The sequence below is a fragment of the Rissa tridactyla genome, chromosome 1, assembly GCF_028500815.1.
Source record: "Rissa tridactyla isolate bRisTri1 chromosome 1, bRisTri1.patW.cur.20221130, whole genome shotgun sequence".
NCBI lineage: Eukaryota > Metazoa > Chordata > Aves > Charadriiformes > Laridae > Rissa > Rissa tridactyla.
Window position 1 is genome coordinate 96,430,039 of NC_071466.1, and position 24,867 is coordinate 96,454,905.

The window sequence follows — 24,867 nt, forward strand, 5'->3', positions numbered from 1 at the left end:
ATTTTGTAACGAACCTATTAAACCTAGACCTTTCTCCCCATTTAGTTCTGTATTTTCGCTATATTTTATATCTGCTGTCTGCTTTAATTTCAAATGCAAATTTGTAACAATATCACGGTACTTAGTTCCTTCTGTGTTGGAAGACAGAATTCCTAACCCCTTTCAGTGGGAGAATTGCAATGGATGGAAATACTTGTTACTTGGTGTTCTGGGAATGCATTCAGCGTCCTCCCCTTCTTTCTTGATATGAAGAGCGGTATTACTGAATATATTACTCTTTATTATTTACACTTTACAAGTTGAGTTTAAAGATGGTTTCTGTGTATGGACATTATTTTTAATTGAAAGTGCATCTATATATAGTTGGTAGTGATATTAGCTGGTCGTCTTAGATCTGTGTGCTATTTCAAATGTTTTCTTACATGACTAGCCAAAGATTTGCAAAACACACATTTTAGATGTGTTGGTTCTGTTCTTGAAGTCTACAGCTTAAAAGCTCTTAGCATGAAATAATATCTTACTATATTTATAACTTTGGGCTTCAGAACTGAAAAGGAAATATTATGCCATGTGTAGAAAATTGTGTATCTCTTCTCAAAAGTTGTAGAGGAAAAGCAGGTCCTCGTTGCTTTTTCTGATTTTATGTGCTTGATTGACAATGATTGCTTTTTTGAAAAGAAAATGTCAGTTAGAAATACAGTGTGTAGAGTACTTACCTGCTGCCTTCTCAGTTCTTTTTCTCCTTTGATAGGCCCAAAAGTTGAAGAGAGTAGAAATAGTCTTAAAAGGACGTCTTTACTCCCTTATTGCAAGGGAGCAAGATAAATACCAGTTGGAAACTCCAGAACACTTAGTCTGCCTTGGAAGTGGATGGTCTCTGGTGTTCTGTTCTGTGGCCAGTCTTCTAATGGGTTCAGGTATTTGATTCAGCATGTTGCATTCTCACCTCACTGGGGCAGCTAATTGGTGTGGAGGCTATCTTTGTTGCTGCTAATTTTTTTTCTAGATTTAAAAGGCTGTAATTCACAAGTTTCATATCAGTTCTGAGACCAAAATTATAAGCTGCTGTTAAAAAGACAACAGTCCTGAGATTTATTGTTGCTACAAAATATAATTGTGATATTCACATGCTGTTGCTTTTCTAGACTAATCGTGCTTCTAGTCATATTTCCCAATATATATGAAGTTTCCTTTATGACCTTTTTTTCTAGGTGAGTGACCTGATCCTTGGCTATGTTAGTGCACGTTTTATTGTGCCAAATGTATCAGATGATCCAGATTACTCTGTGACATGTTGTCATTGTTTATCACCCCATTGGTTTGTGTGCCATGTGCAAAATTTATTAGTAATTTTATAGTTTTGTCTATGTTCCTGCTAATATTGAATAGTATGGGACTGAGAATTGGTATGTGAAGTGTTTGTCTAGGAATGTTGTTCCTGTTTGTTAAAATTGTGGTGTTAATTCTGTTTTCAATCAGTGGAGATTATTGGGCTTTTTAAACCTGTTTTGTTTATTGTAAATTTAATCACACAAGTATGTAAAAACGCAGTACAGAAATTCAGATAGTCAGTAACGTCTTTCATATTTATGATAAAGTGTTAAATTGATCTTATTTATTACACCGTGGGAAGTTACATTAATGGCCGTGAGTTTCACTAAACGGGTGTATGTCCAGAGATGGTAGCTTGATTTCTTCTCTCCATTCCCCCTACTCCCCACCCCCTTCCTTTCTGTGCTATTTTGGACTATATCCTGTTTTTCAAGATCTAGTAGAAGTTATGTCTGCAGATTTCTCTGGATTCTTGATCATATCTTAAAACTCTTCAGTGCAGCTTATCTGGGTTTTCTGATTTTAAAATATTTAGTATAAGTTGTTTTAATATATTACATTCTAAATATTGGAAACTGAGTTTTTTGTTATGATATTGATGCATCTTTTGTGTTTAGATTCAGAGCAGGAATACTACTTAATATCATGGCAGAAGAGGCTGAGATGCTTATCATTTATTTAATGATTTATATGGTGGTTGCTAGGATGTTTTAAATGTATTATAAATGATAATCGTATGTGTGTACTAGGAAATACATATTAGCTAAAAAATAAGGATAATCAATTAGAATAAATTTGAAGACTGTGTATTAAATGAATGGCATGAAGAAAAAAATTTTTTTGGATACATCGTTCTGTTTTGTTAGTATATTGCAATATGTTCATGCAAAATTAAATTTTGTTTTAAGTGCAAGAAAAATGAGATGTTGTTTTCTGCAAGGTATTTTCTTCAAGGTATTTAAAAGATGGGTAGACATAGTGCTTAGAGATGTAATTTAGTGATGGTTTTTGTCAGAGTTAGGTTGATGGTTGGACTAGATGATCTGAAAGGTCCCGTCCAACCTAGGCAATTCTATGATTCTACTTGCATTAATATACAAACCTATATGTTCTTCTGAAACAGCTTTAAAGATTCATTCTACTAGGAAACCGAGCCTGTTGCTATTACTGTCCTGTTGTTTTCTGAACTACTGCTTGATATTGTTATAATTAATAAAAGAAGCCAACCTTTCAATGCTAGTACAGAAATACAGTTTACATCTGTATGCTTTTATGAAGAATATTAATTGTCAAGAATTGTAGGCTGTATTGTGTGCATCCTCATGCAGAGAAAACATGGAGATGAGTATTACTGTGTAAACTTAGGTTTCTGGTCTATTGTCTCTTTCAGACTTTGTAACGCATCCCATTCTGTACATTCCCAAAACTTTTCTTTGCCCTTTTATAGTGTGCTTCAGCAGCTAGTAGGAAGCCATTGATACCTCAATGCTCAGCAATTTTTAAATTTCCTCTATTCCCCAATGCTTTGCTGTAAAAATTAATGTCTTGCTAAGAAAAGCCTTTATTACGTGAGTGAATTTCTTTAAAATATTTTTTTTCTTACCCGTAATACTGAGAATATATTTTGTTTTCCCATTGACCTTTGAGCACCAATAGTAATGCTCTTTGTAGCGAAAAGGCAGAGCAGTCAAGTTTAGTCTGAATTAACGTTAAAAGTTAATTATCCCTTTTTAAAATGAAGTAAGATTTTAAAAAAGTCTTAGTAGCGTAACATCTTGGCAATTATTAGGATTTGGATTAATGCTTTTAGGAACAAAAAGTGTTCTTAAAGTGTTCTGGATGGTGAACTTTGATGGCCCTTTTCCTTCTGTCATTCAGATATATTGAATATCATTGAGGATACAGTTTCATCCCAGTGGAACCAGTGTAACTCCCACTGAAAGCTCCCGAGAGTGAAGGAATGGCTGTACTGGGCGAGAAGCTCAGTCTTGCTCAGCGTTCTGTCCAGGACACTGTTGCGAAACGTATGCCTGCAGAAAAGCAGGGCAGCAGGGCCACAGCTTGGTGAAGGGACCACTGTTATCTTATCTTAGCTACACTTAGTCTCAACAGTAAGCTTTGAAGTGGGGGGAAAAAATAAAACAACAAAAACAAAAAAACATTTGCTGATTTCGTATGTAAGGAACTGACTGCTTGCTTTCTTGGTGCTCTATCTTTGGTGTTCTCCTCTATTGATTGTCACATGAGCAAAAGACTTCTCGTTCAGAACACGAACTGAAATAGACTTTTCTGTTTGGTAGCCAGACCTAAGCCTATGATCTGAAGGCTTGACCTCTTGTTACATTATCTGGGAAAAAGCATCATGTACCTTAAGTAACCAGTGGTACACTATCTAACTGTTAAATGCATCAAGGATTATTGACAAGTGAACGTCTTTCAGAGAAAGGCACTTTTTGCTGCTGTCCAGTTCCCTTTCAGGGCCTGACTTCATTGATTATTGCCTTGAAGTAAGATGGTCTTTTGAGTGGTGTAAGAGATTTCCTTGGGGTTTTTTTAAGTTTGTTTGGGGAAGTTATTCCATGTGGAAACAAGAAGTTACTACGTTTTGAATATGTCCGTTTTGTTACCTTGACGTGCAGAGCCAAGTACTGGGTTCTCAGCCTTAGCTTGAATATAGTTTGCTTTGGTTAGAATTTCTTGGGCCCCAAGCTTGGCATTTCAATGAGAATTTTCTATTGAGGCTGAAAAACTTTTGATGGAAGGGGGTCAGATTTAGCCAGAGAACCCTGAGGAAAGATTTTACTTGTAATCACCTAAAAACGGAATCTGAAAACTGTAAGCTTAGGCTATGTCTTACACCTGAAACAGTTAAATGTAGTCAGATTCTGCTCTTCATCAGTATGTTTCAAGTCCGGTTACATGAGAAACCAGTACCATTGTCCAGTTTTCTGTTTGGAAAATTTTTTTCAAAAGATTAAATAAATCACATGGTTTTGCTGTAACAGAGCTATATTTAAAAAAAAAAATGCTCTTTGTATCATTAAACCTTCTATGTCTAGTTGTTTGGGTTTGTTTTGTTTTTTTTTAAATAGTGATGGGAGAAATACTGAATTCTCTGTCTCTGTTCTTGAATTGTGGTACACGGACAAGGATTTTAATTCTCCTAACACAAGGTGTAAATATGGCATTTCCCTTTCTTTGAGTTTGTTGAACTTTGTTTTCCTCAAGTCTCGTTCGAATTAAGCTTCGGTCTTTGTCCTCAGAACTTTAAATTTTCAACCAGACCTCTGCGTAAGTTCCCCAGTGCTGTAAAATACAGGTGGAAAACAGCAGGAAGTCTGTAAGTCTATAACACAGATAATATTTGTATTTATTACTCAAGGAGGAGGAAACATCACTGCTTAAAACTGGCATTTTCTGCAGCGTTCCTCTACAGTCTCTTCAGCATAGAATGCTGCCTAGCTGGTACTTGAAGATTTGAATGCCTTTAGATGACTCCTTTGAGACCATATTTATGGGATTGAAAGTTGTGGTCTCTCTGCTTTGCCCTTGACCTGACAAAAGCAGTGATGCTTTCTTTTGGAAGTTCACTTTCTGTGCTTTTACTGCTTGCTTAAGTTCATGGGAATGGTAGGTGAAGGAGCATCTTGTATGAAATGAAGTCACATACCATTAAGTAGATGTAGCTTACTACACTTAGTCTCAACAGTAAGCTTTGAAGTGGGAGGAAAAAATAAAACAACAAAACCAAAAAAAACCCCAACCAAACCTGAAACAACTGAATACGTTTCAGGACATCCCTCTTTATTTTGTGGTATGATATTGAGGGCAAATAGTTGTATGTTTGCATGGATCTTCCCAGTGTTCCAGGAACTTAAGCTAACAAGTGTCTTCATTTCAGATGTATGATGTGGAAAGATCAACGAGAAACGTTTCTTGAAGTAACCTCGTTTTCAATGAGAATAGTTTTAGTTCGTAGCAATTACAGTTACTAAAAATCTTTTACTGTATGACTTAAAAATTTATTGCTTTGAAATAATGTGTCGGAGTCTGATGCAGTTGACTAAGTCCCATATACACTGACTTCTTTACTAGGAGAAGGACTCTAAATTAATTGTCTTTGTAATATAAACTATTTGAAATAACTTTCTCTGCTGCTTATCGGGTATTTTTTAAACATTGAAAGTTAGACACTTCTTGCTCTACTGAATAGCAGCTTAATGACAAGTTTTTTATTAATCACTGAATACATTTCAATTTTAGAGCATCTCAGTGTTAATGAGCAAATTGCTGGGACCACCAGTTTTCTATTCTGATTCTATAAATAATTTCCTCCTTCCTGAAAGACACAAGGCTCAGAGGAGAAAGAAAAAGATAAATGTGTGGGGGTGTGTATAGATTGTAACTACTGAATTAGGTCAGTGTTACAGTTTTGGGGGAGGTGTTTCTAGATGAGAAGGCGTTTTGATTGAAATAAAGGAATAGGGTAGAAGGTTAGATTCCTAAGTCTAGAATTCTTAGACTAGAATCACGTCACAAACCTTGTGATGAGTCAGTATTTATTAGGTTTTAAAGAAGGCAGTTCCTGAAATCCTATGAATATATGAAACAAATCCGTGGTATCTTTCAACCTAAAATCTGTATTGCTGCAGTTAAGCTTTTTTGCAGTACGGCACTTCTGATGAAAAAGCACATCTTCTGTGAGTCCCAATAAGATAGGAACGCCATTCTATAAAAAATGCTAGAGAAAAAAGAATTATATTTTTTCTTAGCATAGTTGTATGATTTTTCGGAAGCCCTGTTGTTACATGTTGAGTAGACTAGTATCCTGGCATACATTGTTACCACATTGCAGAGTAGGTTTTTTTAATGGCATGTATCCTCACTTGTGTATTACCAGAGAACTTTAAATAAAGGAAAAATAGGTCTGTGTCCCTAAATAGGGCTTAGGTAATGCACAAGAATAATAAATTGTATTTTGAGGTCTGACACTGTCATCTGTCACCTTGTATTTGCTTTTTTCTGAGGTTTTATATTATACGTAGCTAATTTAGGAGAAAGGCTGTATGTACTGGGGTATTTCAGTTACTTTTGAGGAGGTGACTTTGAGAAACTCAAATGAAAGTGGTTCTAGAAGTCAACTGTATTAGAAAATTATGTACGTTCCTTGATCATTATATGCTAAAATGCCATCCTTTTTATTTGCTGTTACATGTTGTCGAGTAGCAGAGCAGTATGTACATATACATACACTTGCTTCTTATCTAGCACTTAGCCAGGAACCTATGTCTGATGGTTTTTTCCTGGCTGTTGAAAAGGTGCTTGATTTGATTTCTTCCCCAAAGAAAATCAACCTATTGTACCACACAGGTGTGAGGTTGCTGGCTGCGGAAGGTGAGGTGAGGCTCAGATGTGCAGCTGCACTGAATGCTTGAGCCTGGAAGCAGAGGACCCTCCCTCCGGCGTCCTCTGTGCGGTCTGCTGGTGCTCTGTGGAAACGCTACTTGTAGCGGGTGGTGTCTTCTGAATGCGGAGCATGCGGAGTCAAAAAAACTATAGTTGTCTTTTCCTGGTGTTACTAAAATGACAAGGAGTCAGGTGAAAGAAAAACTGACTTTCAGCTATGATTTAGTGGTGGATCAGGGTGCCATAAGGAGATGTGAAAAGCATGGCAGATTGGAATTTGCTCAGTTGGCTTCATTTGACTTAAGTCTTCATCGCCTCATACACCACTTGATTAACAATGGAGTAGTTAGTTTGTCATTTAATAGATGTCTATCTCCATCTTGACACAGTATCAAAACACCCATTCAAAGCTTTGGGTAAAGATTTATTTTTTTTTTAACATGGCTTAGTATGCTGAATCCAAAATCAAACATCATAGAAATGAGACGTATATAAAAATTAATGTAGTCTCCATTAGAATTCAGCTGGATATAGGCAGTTTGAATTGTTTCTGTTCAGGTGTCTGCATACTCAAAACCAAGGCGTCACTGCATCAGTTTACATTTGTTTATAAATAATCAAAATAATTATAGATAGGTGCAAAGGCTATTCTTGAGCTGAGCCAAACTGTGCCTTGCTGAAAAATTGAATAGTCTGAATTAAAGACATGATGGGAATTTGAAATTTCATGGTTAATCAGTTCTAGAGAGATTAAAGCAGTAGTCTGTTCTCTGTGGGCATGCGGTTTGATGTTTTCTCTAAAACATAAATGATTAAATCAATGTCTGAAAACAGGACTGGTAAATTACTCTTCTAGTACTGTTTAAAAATCATAAATTGGATGATGATTTGTGCTTACAAAAATATGTTTATATACTCTCTGTAATTAGAAGGAAGATAGCTGAACAAGGATATCCTTGCAATTTAGAATATGCAGATACAAGAAGCAACCGGACCATATATCGGAAGTGGAGTGGTTTTAATTAGCTGCAGTGTAACTTGAAGTTACGTTTGTATCTCTGAGGATGTCACACGATTTGGAGGGAGAAGTGATGAATTCATGAAGTTGGACTTGTCTTACACGTGTGGCCAAGCCAAGTGAACTTCTCTGGAGGCCCTGAAATAAACTTTTCTGGGAACGTAATTTAAGTAATATGCATAGAGTATCGTGATTAGAGTCTTAAGTAGTCACTAAATAAGAGGAAGAAAAAGATACGTTACTCCTTTATGTAAATGTTCTGTATTTACTAGCGTCTGCAAAATTCTGTATATTTTTGTTACACAGATTTTGTTTTCCTCTGTGAATTTACAGTATTTTGAATAAGTTGGTTATTTCAGTAATAGTTTTCTTGTATTTCCTAGTTAAATTATGTCACTCGCCTTAAGCAGAAAGGAATTTACAAGAATGCTTTGCCAAGACCCTTCAACTAAACACAGAGGCAAAATCTGAGGGTAAATCCACACTAGTGTAAGCCAGTCTAACAGGAGACCTGCAGTTCTGTCTTGGCTAGCATTAGGATGAGTACTCTCTGGCCTTGCAGTTCACCAGTTCAGGTAATTAAAGAAACTGAAAAATAATCACAGTCTTTGGGAGTTTGGGGTTTATTTTTGTTGTTTCCTTTAGTACTCTGAACTGGCTCACTTCATGATAGTTCAGCCAAAAGCATTAGAATGAGGAAGAGATGAGATTGAAGCAGCTTGCACTTGATGTAAGTTACAGTGGAACCACACCTGTCCGTGGTCACTGCTTTCTGCAGTTTAAGGCAACCTAGACCAGGATTGCTGCTGAAAGGAGCCATTTCACCCTTTTCTTGCGTCTTTGCTGCCTCACTCCTTGTGCCAGCACAAGTTTTTGAGAGACTGGATTATGAGCCAGACCTGCTGAGGAAGAACGGTGCTGATTTAAGTAAGGTTTATTGTGGTGGTAGAGTTGGCTTAGGGCTGTTGAAAAGTACAATGTAAGCTGGCAGAAGTTTGGTTTCATTGGTTTATGCAAGTACCTAGAAGCCTCAATCAAGTAGTGCAGGGGAACTGACTGCGTTGAACTGCAGTAGACTACAGTGCATGTGTATATGTGCATCTATGTATATTATATAATTATATGTCAGGAATCTTAGTCTTGCTCATACTTTCAACCTAGTGATCTTTATAAACATCAATAGACAATAATTAAATACGTAGAGGAGGGCATTTTAAAAAGAACACCAGTTAAAATGTTAGCTTTAAAAACTGCATTTAAAAAACTGGTTTCTTCCTAGAGAAAATTTGAGTTGGTGATGCCTTTCTTCTGGATTTAGCAGTTTTACTAAGCCCTCTGAATATGAATTCTGAAGGGTAGGGATGGATTACAATTGACTGTATTCAAGGAATACAGTTTTGTTCAAAAGTGAACTTTATTTTTGTGTCAATATTAGAGATCTCTAAATTTGTTGGTGCTGTTAATACTGGAGAATGGCAGGGGGGAAATAGCATATTCAGTCAAAATTTTTATTGTATACGTACCTGGGCTTGCAAATCTGTGCAATTTAGGAAAGTATTTTAAAGTGTCTTAGAGAAAGATAACAGCATTGAAAATAAAATTGAGATGAGACATCATAACAAAGCAGTTACAAATATGCATAGTGTTACAGCAGAAATTTCAGTCTAGCTTGTTAACTCGAAGCTTTTGCTGATTGAATCGGGAACTTAGCACTGTGAAATGAATCTTGCTGAAAGCTCATACAATTCCTTCTATCACCCTACTTGTCTTTTGAACATTCTGAGTACTGTTGTTGGTTTATGTAGTGCTTGGAAGTCTGAGTTGCGCTGGAAAATTATGTTTTGTCTTCCATGGTTACACAGTCTGCTGTGATATAGAGTGGAATTGCTGGTATAACTTGATACAACTTTTTATTTTTATATTTAAATTTTAGACAGTGAAGCTGAAATACATAGTGATTATTGAACTGCTGGTATATCATGATTACAAGATCAACAAAAAAATCTGGTATCACAATTTTCTTTGTATAATCCACTAAAAATACTTTGTGGGTATGTGATGGACTTTGCAGTGGGCCTGAAAGGCCAGTGGACCCAGGCTTTCATAGGTGCATGCTAGAAGAAAGGAATACAGATCAAGTACCCTGGGTAAATACTGATGTGCTAATAGAAGTTTGGCTGCAGGGTCTCCATTAGTTTTAGCTGAGGTAGAAGCAATCTCTAACTCCATCTCAGACATCGGCAGTTGGACAGTATCAGAAGAGTGTTTGAAAAGATGACAAATTTAGCTGTTTGTGCTCTTAACCGTGTCATTTCTACATAGACATTGATCAGCATCTTGAATTCAATTTGAAAATCTGCTGTGGCATTTCAAGTAGGATAGAATCAGAGTAAACAGCTGCATTTTGTGTATGTGTCAGTTTCTCAGTGGTATAGAGGTAACTAACAGTGTAGTTTTACTTAGAATGTTAAAATCACATTGAATATTTCAAATGTTTCCTTATTCTGATGTCAGTTGTACTCAATGAAAAGAAGTGCCAAGTCTAATAAAAAAGTTTATTTACAGCAGTGTATTTGTTTTTGTAGTGTTGTTTTCCAGGTACAAATTTATTTTATAAGCATGTGTCAATATAACATATTGTCTTTTTTTTTTTTCCAGGTTATGCAATGGTCTCTGCAAGATGGCATGTTCTTGAGTTGGAGCTTTTTAAGGCAAGCATATGCTGGTACTTCAACTTTACTAAGCGGACTATAATTTCTTCTCTCACAACAACTACATAAGCAGACAAAATTGCAAAGATCTGCCCTGTGTCGAGTATGACAGCCACGACTCGTGGCTCTCCGGTAGGAGGGAATGATAGCCAGGGCCAGGCTCCTGATGGACAGTCCCAGCCTCCCCTCCAGCAGAATCAGGTATGAAATTAACAATCAAGTTGTCTAAATATAAAGTTCTTTAGAAATAGTGTTTCTGAATTATTTGAGTTTGTATATTCCTAGAGATATCTAGTTAAGTTAGGTATATTTTTTGTGCATGTCTGGAAGTACAAAAAGATTTTGAGGGATGAAGGCAGTGCTATTGGTGAAGTAGATGCTGTTAGGGAGCACTGCATTGCAAAAGATGCTCCCTTTTTGGGCAGTGGCATAGTTCTTTCAAGTATATTTCTTTTGGATAAGAAGCCTTTGGGGAATAATATCAGAAGCTGCCTCAGAACCACATTGTAGACTTACCTGCCACAGAGTGGTAAAACTGCTCTCTGTGAGTTCAGTTTACGCTCAGTTCTGCAAAAGCACTTTTTGGATAAAACAGCTTACAAGCAGATATCAGCTCTTTAAGACCAGCTTCATCTACATCTCCGTTCATTGTACTAGACTTCCTGAACAACTCAGCATGTTTTTGACCAGGCTCTCCTGCTTTCAAAAACTACATTATAATGTGATGATTATTTTTTGCTGGGGAAAAAATGGCAGAAAAGATGCTTTTAAACAGTGCAGCCAAACCCATTTAAAAGAAAAGCCACACTTTATCACTTAATTCAATGTGAAGATGATATTTGCTTAATACCATAAGGCTTAATTGTTGTTATTTCCTGAGAATGAATTGTTTTTTGGAACATTGTGTGGTGGGCTGACCCTGGCTGCCTGGTAAGCCCCCACCCCATTGCTCTCTCCCTCCACCTCAGTGGGACAGGGAAGAGAATCTGAAGGGAAAAGTGAGAAATTGTATGGGTTGAGATAATGGCAGTTTAATAAGTGCAGCGGCAGGGGAGGAAACAAGCGATGCAAATGCAGTCACTCACCACCAGCTGATGGATGCTCAGCTAGTCCCCCAGCAACAGCTACCTTGGGGAAAAAACTCCCTCCCTCCCTCCCCCCCCCCCCCCCCCCTCCCCCCCCCCCGCCCCGGTTTTATTGCTGAGCATGACACTATATAGCATGGAGTATCTCTTTGGTCAGTCCAGGTCCCAGCCTCTTGCCCACCCCAGCCTACTTAACTGCTGGGGGACAGAGGGAGAAGCACAAGGCCTTGAATCTGTGCAAGTGCTGTTCAGCAACAGCCAAAAACCCTGGTGTGTTATCAATACTGTTTCGGTCACATATCCAAAACCCAGCACCGTACAGGGTGCTGTGAAGAAAATTAACTCCATGCCAGCCAGACACAGTACAACATGTGAAAAATGTTCTTGAGGTTTTGGTCCTCCCTTGTCCTCCTAAATCTTGCTGTTCTGATTTGGATCTTTATTATTGTCAATTCATACTATTTCTGTATATGAATAAGCGTGCATCTACAAAATGCATTGTATTTTGCATGGCCCATCAAAATGGGCTTAACTAACCATGTTCTTGGAGGTTGGTAAGTAGCCAGCTGTAGTAGTGTGTTACTCATTTTTAACAAACTTTTTTAGAAAATATTTTTCATGATCATTTTCTTCTGTGCTGTTGCTGAAGTTTGTCTTTCTACCTGAAATAGTCATCTTTTCTGCAGAAGACTTGTAAAAACTGGAGCGTGCCTGTAGACTTTTATTTTCACCTTCTAGGTAGGTTGCCTGCTGAAAGTAGTAATCTGTTACAAAAAACCCACGCTTTCCTCACTGGGGAGGTAGCTTAATTTTTAAACTGTCAGGATGGAAAGCGCATAGCACATTTTATGCTCTAGTTTTTGTTAATAAATCTGAAATTAGATGATTTTATTATATTTTATGACGACAGGTACTTACTTCAAGTGATTCTTTGAAACACAATGTGAAGGAAAAATGCCAAAATAAGTGGCATGGAAGTGCAGGCACTATTTAAAGTATTTTCCATACCAATTTTAGACTTCTTCACCTGATTCTTCCAATGAGAACTCCCCAGCTACCCCGCCTGATGAGCAGGGCCAACGAGATGCTCCACCCCAGCTTGAAGATGAGGAGCCTGCATTTCCACACACAGACCTGGCAAAGTTGGATGACATGATCAACAGGTATTTTCACACCTTTTTCAGAGAGTGTAGGTTATTTGTGCGAATATCTTGATAGTGGAATTGGGATTTTACATATTTGTTTCACAGGATTTCTTGAAATAACTTTTTTTTTTTAACTGGGTTAGCGTTGTAAAGAGAAAGAGGCTCAAATCAGAGGCTTGTGTTTTTTCAAATGGAGTGCTCATCAGGGCCTTCAAAAATGTATATTCTTACGCTATATTAAAAGCATTACAAAGGGGCAAGGACTCTTGATTTTTAAGAAGCACAATTGAAATACAGAGTTGTTTGTTTTGTTTTTGAATATAGGCCTCGATGGGTTGTTCCTGTATTGCCGAAAGGGGAATTAGAAGTTCTTCTAGAAGCTGCTATTGACCTAAGTAAAAAAGGTAAGCTGAAAAGACAATGATTATTGGGCCAGTGTGTAAAATCTTTTCTTGTTGTTTTGAATCCTTGGTAGAGGCTTAAAAATTCTTCATTGTTTCTGTTACAACCCTGGTCCTGAAGATTGTGTCAGAGTGGTATGCAGAACCTTTGTAGATCAGAAATTTTAAAAAGCCATCAATGTCGGTAGAAATTAGGTGGCTTAGCACGAGCAGGGAGGTTGAATAAGCTCACAGCAATAAAAATCTTGTCATTCCTGTCCTACCTGTTTTCTATATTCACTTTGATATCAGACCCAAGGGATTTGGTCTTTATAACAGGTACTAAAACTCAAAAGAATTCTGTTTTTTTAAAAAAGAAGTTACTAATCTAGCTTTCCAAATGCCTTGCCATAAATTTTTGTTCAAATTTGGCACATACATACTTTTAAGAATATAAGAGAAAAGTTAGAATTTTGAACAGCGTGACTTAGACTAATAATTCTACCATATTGCTTGCTGTGTCTGACTTGCTTGGAAGTAGGAGGGTTCCATATCAGGACTGTGCATGTGTTTGCTAAATTGTACTAGTCAGATTGACAAATTTGTCATGTGTTCTGGAAAGTTGTTTTGGTCTCCTGTTTCAGTTAGTATTTGTTGCCCCAGTATTTGAGTAATACCAGAAGTCAAATCAAAATATTTTTCTGGGAGATCTACGCTTACCAGCTAGCTGTGTTTTAAATACAGTGACATACAAAGTGCCTGTTCATGACTTTTGCATAGCTGCACCAGGACAACTTCATTTTCATGTTAATAAAAGTTATTCTTAGGCAGTTTTAAGAATAAACAGCTGGTTGTGGTCATAATATTCTGAGTTATCTCAGTTGTTTTCTGTAAGTCTTTTTTGCTTTGGAGCAGCCTCTGGAGAAACAAAGGTTAGGGTATACCCTTGTGATCCAAAATAGGATAATGAGATGTTGCCAACACTGATTTATCAGCTGTAGTTGCGCTTGGAATTGCCTTCTTTACATGTAGCTAGTTTTGGCAGGAATCTTAAGGTGAGTGTAGAATTTTCAAGTGATCACATCTCTTCAGGAGCAAAACAGATGCCGACTCACGGAAAGAAAATGCAGCCATCTCTGTGTCTGGGCTCTTGGAATAGTGCTTGTGATCTGTGAGAGAGGAGATGTACGTACTGCCAGCTGTTAAGTCATCTTTTTAAAAAAACAAAAGCAAAAAACTGTCAATGCAATGAAGTAATAAGAGCAGAATGAGAATTTTGGCTACTCCTAACATCACCATAATTCTCCAAAGCATCAGATTTAGTTGAAAGTTCCCAAACAAAAAGTCTTCTCTTTTTCGTCTTCAGGTTGTGAGAAACAATGGAAACCTGTTCATATGCTTTATGCACTTTGATTTTTATTAAGTTGTTGATGTCCAATTCTGGAAAGGACTTCTGCGTTGTTATTTAATTATTCTTCCTCTTGCCTTCTACGCGAATTCCTATGTGTGTACGTACACAAGGATTATTGACTAAGGGGAAAACAAGGAAAGTGTTAGAAGTAGTTGTTTAACTGTGTTATCTTTGCAGTTACATTCTAGATTTTTTTTTTTCCTATCTACTTGAAGTTACATGATGGCTCAGGTGGTTCTTTTTTAAATAACCGTCAGTACTCAAGGAACGTAATGGGGTGCTCACTTGGTGTGACTGACCCTGGTTAGCTCAGAACTTGGCGGACACTGTTTCAGAGCCGTGTGTAGAGAAGTAATATAAATGATTCTGTTGTGTACATTTTTTAATAGATTGAAAATGTGTTCCATTATCTTAGTAAGATCTAAAATTGGACACCTTGCTATCTATGGGCATTTTTCTTAATCTGAGTTCTGTTTTAAAAGGGAAGAATTGAAAGGAGAAATTGAAAAATAACCAGCTGTTGAATTACGTAAATTCTATATTGCAATCTGTAACTCATTTAGATTTTGAAGTGACAAAACCTAAAAAGAGCCCATAAAATTTTTTTGTCAAGCATCATTTTCTAGTGGTTAGAGTTCTTAAGTAGCTTTTATTCATAACTTTGCCAGTGGCCATTGGCATTCTTGAGTGCCTCTGGGGTAACTGCTGTCTTTGTGACCCTATCTATAAAATAAGAGTGATATTTGTGTCCTCTTTAAATCTTTTCAGGAACTGAAATTGAAAAGGGACATAACTGAATTGAAAGTAGTCATAAGAATTAAATGTCATTATTACCACCTTCAAGTGCGAGGAGCAAATTTGACAGAATAGTGTGAATCCTGTCTAGACTGTGACTTGCATTATTCCTGGCAGATGCATTTATTTATGGAAGATTATCTTTTTATCTGTAGACATCAATGTATTATTCTTCATTAAGCAAGGCATGAGACTATCAAATGATAGTCTGGAGTTATTTGCTTATAGAAGAAAACCTATTTGAAAAATAGCGAATAATACTAAGACTGATGTTTATCTTCACAATAATTCTGGAAAACTTACGAAATGTTTTGAGTAATGAGATTTGCTCCAGAAATAAATGTCAGAGTGAGTTGGATGCTATAAATTTAAAAAAAAAAGAAGTTTGTTTTTGTTTTTTTAATAGGCTAGAATATTCTCCACTCTTTGTTTTAAAATCCCCTCAACAACTCTGCACTGTTCCACCTTTGTTGTGGATTTTATTGCTCCTAATGTTTACATTAAATTTTTAACATGCTGCCGGAACTTTCCAATGTGACACACACAAGCAAGATGCAAGGCAACTTTTAGAATTTGTAGCTTATTTAAACTGAAGAGGTTTCACTGCATAACTTAAACCTTCAACCTTGATCACAAATCTTTGTTTTTGATGAATTACAAAGGCTTACAGAGTGGGAAAGAGTAGGGGCAGGCCCTAGACCCTCAAAAAAAAAAAAAAAAAGGCATTTGCGTGCATGGGCACACATGCATCCAAAATCTAGGCAGCCCAATTATGGGAATTGTTTCCAGCATTCTCTCTAAGGACCATCTCTCTCTTGATGATCCATCTGCATTTCTGTGGGACCACTCTTTAGTCCTTAATGAAGCTGTATCTTCTACATTTTCTTGAAACGTTTATTTTTAGCCATCTATCTAAAGCAAGGATGTCAGATTTGTGTGGTCATGTTCCAAAGTTTTTTTTAGCCAGGTGCTTTGGCTAGAACCAATTCAGTGAAATGAACTACAGCAGGGCCAGTTCAGTGTCTTGGTGTAGAAGGACTCTCATACTCCTGATGATTAAGAGTTATTGAAAGTCTTCCAGAATCTGTGAGTGCCATGCATAGCCACTGTGCCCATGGGCAAGTGTGGGTTTCCCTACAGCTCATTAGCTTCAGGTCACTGTCAGTTCTGCAGGGTCTGAGCCAGCCCTTACCAAGCTGATGAAATTGTTGTGCTTCCTGAGGCTCCAGGTCTGGGGGGGGCTTCACTGGCACAGAATGACAACAGTGTATGGAGCCAGCTCAGCTCTGGGGTTGCAGCGACAAAGTTGTGTAATCCAGCGTCCTGAAGAAGAAGAGCTGGGTGATTTTGCTTGCAGCCTTGGTGGTCCAACCCTATACTGTTGATTACCCTTCAGATGCATCAGTTTGTTCATCTACAGTTGCTTCTGGACTGACAAGTTTTGTGGACCCAGAGTGTTTCTGCTCTTAGGGCAGTGTTAATACACTCTGTGTGGTTTATCTGGCAAATTGACCGCCTTTAAGCACAGGTACAGAAATCAAATAGCCTTCTGTTCTTCCTCTAATACCCTAATTGCAGCTCCTGTATACTGTATGTTGCACATCGCCTTTTCTTTTCGTATCTACTTTTTCTCACTGCATAATCCATTTCTCTAACTTTTCTCTAAATACTTAGCTCAGGGCTCCATGCACTTATTTATCTCTTGCATTCTTCCTTATCCTTCTCTGCCCTCAGAATTTGGACAACAGTGAGAAAAATGCCTGCTTGTGGTCTTACCTAAGAGTTAGTGATACAGAATTTGATTCAAGCAGTAGTTGCCAGTTGTCTAGTGTAATTACCATTTTTCTTCTCACTGTTTTTGGATTACTCTTGCTTCCTCTCCTAACCTGCTGTCTTCCAGGACTCCTGTACTCTGCTTTTGATAATACTCTGCTCCTTGCAGACACCTGGCCTTGGTTCCTTCTGCAAGTGTCATTTGTTGTTTCAGTGGTATGCAGCATTGTGGGAGAAGGTAGAAGGTGACTGTAGATGCAGGAGTCATACAGGTATCATCTAAGGTTCTACATCTTCCAAGTTCAGTGAAGTACAGAAAGAACAAAGTATTTTGAAACATACTCTGTTTTGGTATTCCTGAATTTGGTTTGAAATGTCTTGCTGACTGAAGCTGGCCAACCACTGTGGGGGAATACGTTCCGAGAAATCCTTGAAAGTTTAAGAGATATTTCAGTGCAGTGTACTGGTACTCTAAGGAGCATTAAAATCACTTGAGTGCCTGCTTTAAAGTTGTATTCAAGAATTAAGTTGACTGTTACATTTGGGTTCAGAAAGGAATGTTTCCCCTAGGTCAAGTTGATCCTGTTGGATGCCTTCCCTATCTTCTGTTTTGTATAGGGTGAAATTGTCATTTTTACTGGCTTGAAGAGTTAATTTAACAAAGTCCTTTGTTTACTACAAAGCCCTGAGTTTTAGGCGGTCTCCATCTCTCTTCTCTTCTTTTGTCATGTTGTTATTGCTGTGGCTTATGGTCTTTTGTTATTGGTCTTAGCACTTACTATATAGCGTAAGGATGTCATCTCTCCAGACTGCAAGTTACATAGGAAGATAATGTGGAGTTTTTTTATAATTGGCCGTGTAGTGTATATCATGTACTTAGTGATAAAAAGAGGGAACACTGGAGTAGTTTTCAAGGAGGTGACAGGAGCTCTCCAAAGATTCCTACTTTACTTGAGTTGCTTGAGAGCTGCAGGCACCGTGTGAGTACAGGCTAGCAAGCCCTGTTACAGGAGTTTGGAGAGCTTTCATGGTATTTACTAAAAGGCAGGGCAGATGTTCTGTGACCACTTCTGAAAGGAACCTCTGTTGTACAGCTGTTCGTGGCTATGCGGAACTTGAATTTGATAACCTAAATCAATCCTTCCCAAACCAGTGGAAGTTACTACCAGGATGTCTCATTAAGGAAGTTGTGGGGCGGGGGGGGCACGATTGGGGCGTGGCAGCAGCAGTAATTTTTGTGAATCTGGGCACTGTAGGCTTGTTGAATGCTAAGGTTCTCTGATCCAAAATTAAACTTGTTCTGTAAAGAAACAGTGCAGGCAGGTCACAGTTTTCTTTGTATAATGTGCCCAATGGCTTTCATTGTCTCCAGTATGTACTGGTACGTTTAATATATTTTTCTCTTGACTTTTAGCGCTATTTAGATTTTCTAACTGAACTTTTGAAGGGGAAATACACATTTCTTGAAATACTGGGTTATAAATAACTCCAGAGTTTTAAAATGGCCAAAAGAAAAGTATGGACTACTGTTCTTTAATTTTAAACTTGACATATGGCGGCTGCAAAGGCTTACAACAGGTTTGGGGTCTAGTGTGTTGGGTACTGGCAGCAGTATTAAAAGAAAATGTACTTAAGTAAGGGTGAGAGACAGAAGAATTCATGTTTATTTTTGCAGGTTTATTGTGTCTGGGAAGCTGTGCAGGTCTCACCCTTTCTTCTCTTCATTCACTGAGTTTTACTGGTAGCAACCAAATAAGAGAAGAACATAAATGCACGTATACCAGAAGAATGGAAGATAAAGATTTTACTTATTTTTGCTACTCTCTCTTCGAGTGTTAGAAGGATGGAAAAAATCCCCACCCTATCACATGCTTTTAAAATAATTTAAAAATTATCTAAAGGAGTGCAGTTTTGAGGTGGCTTTACTAGAACATTAATCCATCAGGGTTTTGTTCATTCAGGTTTACTTAAGTTTGTCTTGATCCAAGGCTTCTCTTTTTAAAATAATTCTGAACCTTTGAACACCAAACCTTTGAAGTCCAAATCACTGCTTTCAATATTTAGAAGTTCATGTAACTAATGAAAATGCATATCTAATAGTTTGGTTTTTTTCTTTTCTGTTTTAAAATAGGCCTTGATGTCAAAAGTGAAGCATGCCAGCGATTTTTTCGAGATGGGTTAACAATATCTTTCACAAAAATCCTTACAGATGAGGCAGTGAGCGGCTGGAAGTTTGAGATTCATGTGAGTTTTTTAAAGTTGCGTTTCTGAAAAGCATAGTAATTTAAATGAGGAATGAGACTGCCTTTTTGTGACTATGAGGAGACTGCAGAGACTGAATCTCATCTTAGAAACTCATCTCAACAGAGAACTAGGAGAACTCTTGTATACATGGCTCTTGGGAGGGGAAAAAAGTCATCCTATCATTGTTTCATCTTATTGCCTCTGGTGTTTTTGGAAGGAAATAAAACGTGAGAGCTGATATGGGGAGAAACTGAACTTTGTATGTTCGGTAATGCAGCTCTTGTTAGGCATGCTGTCTTCGGCCAGGTGTCTAGAGACCTGCTTGTTTTTATGGGCATGCTAGAACGTGAAAACTTGCTTTTTTAGTAACAGCTTTTAGCAACCTGCTAATTTCTGAATGTTTGTAGCAGCTGTTTGAATATAAAAACTACCTGTTGGACACCTAATCACATGCCAAATTAGAAACTGTGAAGATCTTCATAAGCACATTGAAATCTGTGAGAGAAATGGGTGAAAGAAGGAAAAGTTAATAGTTCAGTGGTGGTTCGTGAATGTCTCAACCAAAAATATTTATGTCTTTTTCCTAAACTTAATTTTTAGCTGAAAACAGATAGTTTAAAGCCTTTATTGGAGGAAGTACAAATTAAAATATGATATTGTCAAACTCTTATGCAACTCTTCATGCTAGCTAGAAATGGTGCAGAGTTTATAGTTCATACTCATCATAGTCATCTGCCACATTCTTATTGTTTTTTTCTTAATAGAGATGTATTATTAACAACACTCATCGACTAGTGGAATTATGTGTGGCCAAGCTGTCCCAAGATTGGTTTCCCCTTCTTGAACTTCTTGCCATGGCCTTAAATCCTCACTGCAAATTCCATCTATACAATGGTACTCGTCCCTCAGAAACAGTTCCTGCAGGAGTCCAGCTCGCTGAAGATGAACTTTACGCCCGTCCTCCTGACCCACGATCACCAAAGGTATGAGAGCATTTTCAGACCTATATTTTTAATTTTATGCAGCATTACCTAATTACATAGAGAAGTGTTTTTAGAGGGGAAAAAAAAAGCCCTTCATTCTTTATATCACGAAGATGTTCTGCAGCTTTTGACTTGTACATTAAATCATGATCACTTAAATTTCCCCTTCTAACTCTTTCAGTCTTCGGTCCACAATGAAACTGTCATGTGTTTCTGTGGTAAGCTGGCACAACTCTATTGGAATGCCATTCCTACTATTTCAATTGGCTTGCTTGTATTTGCCAGTTGATGGACTTCTCACTTAACATGAATTTGTAGGTGACATATTTTGAGGAGGAGATTATGTGATAAAGCAGGAATTTTCTCTCCCTCTTCTTGTAGTTCCCAATGACGGGAGAAATGTTTTTAATTGGACATGGTATACCAGTGTCAGTGTGGTTTTGTTTATTTTTGTTTTGGTTTGGTGGGTTTTTTTGGATGGTGGCTTTTTGTTGGTGGGGTTTTTGTGTTGGTTGTGGTTTGTTTGTTTTTAACTGATGGTGCAGATTAGTAATCTGTTCTGGGGTCTGAATTTTTCAAAATTATACCAATGCCATTGGGAGCACAACTTCAGGAGCTAACCAAATTATATTTTTGTTTGTTTCTTCCTATTTTGTTTTTATTTTTAGTAGAACTGCTAGCTATGGATATGCAAGAACCAAAGATAAATAACTCTATGTCCTTCGACTTCCTTGCATTGCTAACTGTGTTTAGAAGAATGTTACTTTGCCTTCTTACTGCTTTTATATGCAGCATTATTGCATACAGGGCTAGAAAACATACTGGAATCATTATGCTTTCTGTAGTAACTTAGCAGCCCAAGATGAACCTGAAGCATAGTCATTTTTAATGCTATATTTTTGATAAAATTCTTTGAATAACTAATATACAGCACTTGTTTTTTGACATAATGGGAAAGATTGCGTTGCCTATTTCTAAGCATTTCCTTAAAACAGAATATTTAAACTATATAGACAAGTTCACATGTCAGTTCTGTTACTTTCTAGCATTTTATTGTGTAAGGACTTTTTTAAAGCTAGTTTTGTTACTGACAGCTAATTGAAAGTCTTTCTAGATTGTAATCTGTTGATGTCATAAAATAACTTTATTATATTGCAGGGTTGGCTAGTAGATCTTATCAACAAGTTTGGCACATTAAATGGATTTCAGATCTTGCATGATCGCTTCATGAGTGGATCAGCATTGAATGTTCAGATAATTGCAGCTCTTATCAAGTAAGTTTTTTAAAAATAATAATTCACGTATTTCAAAAAGTTGGGACTAAGTAAAATATTATGTTAGCGCAAAGCTTACTCTTTTCTTGAAGCACTTCCCCTCACTCCATCTGTTTAAACTAGTTGTGTTTACCGTCAACATTTCATGTGCTTGTAAATAGACTTCAGTTTCTTGAATTAATTGCTCCTTACTATCTTCATATTATACAGCTACCAATTATGGCAATTTGATCCCTTTTTTCTTTCTTTTTAGGCCATTTGGACAATGTTACGAATTTCTAACATTACATACAGTGAAGAAATATTTCCTTCCAATTATAGAAATGGTTCCACAATTTTTAGAAAATTTAACAGATGATGAACTGAAAAAAGAAGCAAAGAATGAAGCCAAAAACGATGCTCTGTCCATGATAATCAAATCTCTAAAGAACTTAGCTTCAAGAGTTCCAGGACAAGAAGAAACTGTAAAAAACTTAGAAATATTTAGGTTAAAAATGATACTTAGGTAAGATGATACTCCTAATATGATACGCTACTTCTGACTTTTTTTCACATTTCTTACATTTAATTTCTTTTACAGGTTGTTACAAATTTCTTCTTTCAATGGTAAAATGAATGCACTAAATGAAGTTAACAAAGTAATATCTAGTGTGTCGTATTATACTCATCGGCACGGTAATCCTGAAGAGGAAGAATGGCTTACAGCTGAAAGAATGGCAGTAAGTTCTCCTCTTCACCGAAATTCATTGAGTATATTTTCTTCCTCCTTATTACTTTACTTGTAGAAGTAGCTATATTATGGATCCTGCACACACCATTAATTTTCGTATCTAATGTTATAAACAGTAAGTATCATGTAATGGTAGTAAGTCGTTTTAATAGTAGCCCTTCTGTGAAAAATTGCTGTATTTGTTTCATCTGTTTGAGAATTATTTTCAGGGCTGCTAAAAACATGCTTTAAAAATGGATCCATGAATAGTATGGGATTTATATAGTGTTCAAAAAAAAACAAAACAAAAAACCAGACTAGATCCTTATTTAAATGAACTTTAGTACCACTGTACCTAAAAATTGAATGTTCATTTGAATAAGAATTTAGTCTGGTTTTTGTGCTTCAAGTAACTTGTTCTCCTTAGTGTTCTAAGTGACTGCTCTGCTTTTCACATTTCAGAAGCTGGATTCTTTGGTATAGGAAGTTCTAGATACCACATTTTTATTTTATTTCTTTATTTAATATTTACATACTTTGACTACTGTCTCATGCTTGAGTGCATATGCAGGGAACTATTAAAATGAGCGTTTATAAAGTTAAAGTAAGGACAGTCTTCTGTTCAGCTTTATGAAATTTAATGGTGTTAAGTGATTTTTGCACTGTTCTGCCCCATCTTTGTGACTGGCTACCTGTTGTGACATTTATAATCTGCAGAAGGACTGATGACAAAAAAAAAAAGACTGCAGTTTGACTTTCTAAAGCAATGGGAGGAAATAGGTCTCTCTTTTTACATACTCGGAAGACCTCTGTTTCTAATGAAAACTTCTAGATTTAAGTATTTCATGAGGCTAGCTTGAATATTTTAAGTCTATAATCAAGGACGCTGTTGGAAGGTATGATGCTGTGTATGTTTGTTTTCTTTTTCAGTGCTCAAAGCACACACTGCTTTGCTTCAGTCAGAACAAAAATTACATGACCCTAATCTGACTGTGTCAATGACACCACTGAAAAAAATTGTATCTACTTAAATAAGGCTTGAATATTTGCCTCTAATTCGATTAGAAACATTTAAGAAAAAACCTCTATAAGTGGCAGTACTTAAATAATCAAACCTTAATATATTTCAGTCCTTGCTTATGTCCTTTTTATGTGGTATGCTGTAGGCATGTCAGTAGAGCTAGAAGTGTCTTAAACAGTATGGTTTTGGTACTTACTGATTGTGAGTTGGAAGAGACAAATTGTGTTCCTTGAATAGAAGAGTTATTCTTCCCATTGGCTTTTTATGTTTGAAGCTGTTTGAACATTTTTATACTCTAAGTTCATGATTTTAATATGCCTGAAAAAATATTTCCCCTTAAGATATCACAGTGACAAGCATATTTGATTATTTAAAATGCTGATTTCTTTTTTTTAAAGAAGAAATGAAAGTTAGAGATAAATACCTTCCTCTTGTGCTGCATCTTTCTCACTTCTCCCAATTAGAATATTGTCTGTAAAGTCATTAATCTGTAACAGGCTATAATTTTTCTTTTTAGCTTAAGTATCAGTCACAGCACTTCAGTTAATTTGAGATGGCACTACTTTCTTTTTATATTCAGGAATGGATCCAGCAGAATAATATTTTGTCAATTGTGTTGAGAGATAGTCTTCATCAACCTCAATATGTAGAGAAGTTAGAGAAAATTCTTCGTTTTGTCATCAAAGAGAAAGCCCTCACTTTGCAGGATCTTGACAACATTTGGGCTGCACAGGTAAGGAGTTCAACTGCTTGTCTGCTGCTGTGCAGGAGGGATCTTGTTGTGTCATGTATTGAGAGGACGACAACTTGTCCTTCTTATGCTTGGTGTTAGACAAAAGTAAATAAAATTTTGAAATCAAATGGTATTCTTTTTTGGGGTCCTGGATCTCAAAATCGTCTACTCAAATGTCTTCAGTAGAAGGGATCAACTACACATGTATATAAAGTGTAAAGGAAGAGTTCAGAACATAGTGGAAAGATTATTCTTTTGAAATAATAAGGTAGCTGCAATGTTGAGCAAAGTCTAGATTATGAAAGAACATGATAAGTTATGGCTTAATATTTTAAAATACATTAAGAATATGTATTGCTAATCTCTGAGTTCACCGCAGTTGTATACATTTTTCCTGGGCAGAGTGCTATTAATAAGGTTTATCATAATGACTCTTCTAGAAGTTGTTTAACAGCAAATTCTTTCCCTTCTGTTGTAATGATTGTTTTTGAAAAATTATAAGTTTTGCAATATTGGCTTGTTTACTTAAATGATTGGTGAAGCTGGCCTTCCGAACTGCGCGCTGCATGAGTTTAGCATGCATAAAGGGCAGCTGAATAGACAAAATCATTATTAATTATTGAGTAGACAGAAAATAAAAGGACATTTTAGGATAGAAACAAGCATAAGTACATATATCCTTGTTCATAAGTAATTGGTAGTGAAACTCTAACTTAATTGTACAAGTAAGCCTTTAGGCCAGTCTTTCAAGTGTGGGAAAGCTAAATCCAATTTCCAAGATAAAGGGCTATACTGGTTTTGGCAGGAATAGAGTTAAATTTCTTCATAGTAGCTTACATGGGCCTAT

General features: G+C 36.7%; 1 protein-coding gene across 4 annotated transcripts in view; it reads left to right on the forward strand.

The window, feature by feature from the left end:
* Window positions 1-24,867, forward strand: part of USP9X (ubiquitin specific peptidase 9 X-linked) — a 103,838-nt gene that overhangs the window by 15,042 nt on the left and 63,929 nt on the right. For 3 of the 4 annotated variants that reach the window (XM_054182128.1, XM_054182111.1, XM_054182137.1), the window contains exons 2-10: window positions 10,415-10,668; window positions 12,570-12,715; window positions 13,022-13,101; window positions 19,188-19,300; window positions 20,065-20,283; window positions 21,442-21,557; window positions 21,811-22,062; window positions 22,138-22,276; window positions 23,868-24,020. In XM_054182128.1, coding sequence (XP_054038103.1) covers window positions 10,573-10,668; window positions 12,570-12,715; window positions 13,022-13,101; window positions 19,188-19,300; window positions 20,065-20,283; window positions 21,442-21,557; window positions 21,811-22,062; window positions 22,138-22,276; window positions 23,868-24,020 — 1,314 coding nt within the window. In that variant the 5' untranslated portion in view covers window positions 10,415-10,572. Of the gene's footprint in view, window positions 1-780; window positions 918-10,414; window positions 10,669-12,569; window positions 12,716-13,021; window positions 13,102-19,187; window positions 19,301-20,064; window positions 20,284-21,441; window positions 21,558-21,810; window positions 22,063-22,137; window positions 22,277-23,867; window positions 24,021-24,867 lie in introns of those variants that run through there. The other variant, XM_054182120.1, reaches the window with a different exon arrangement.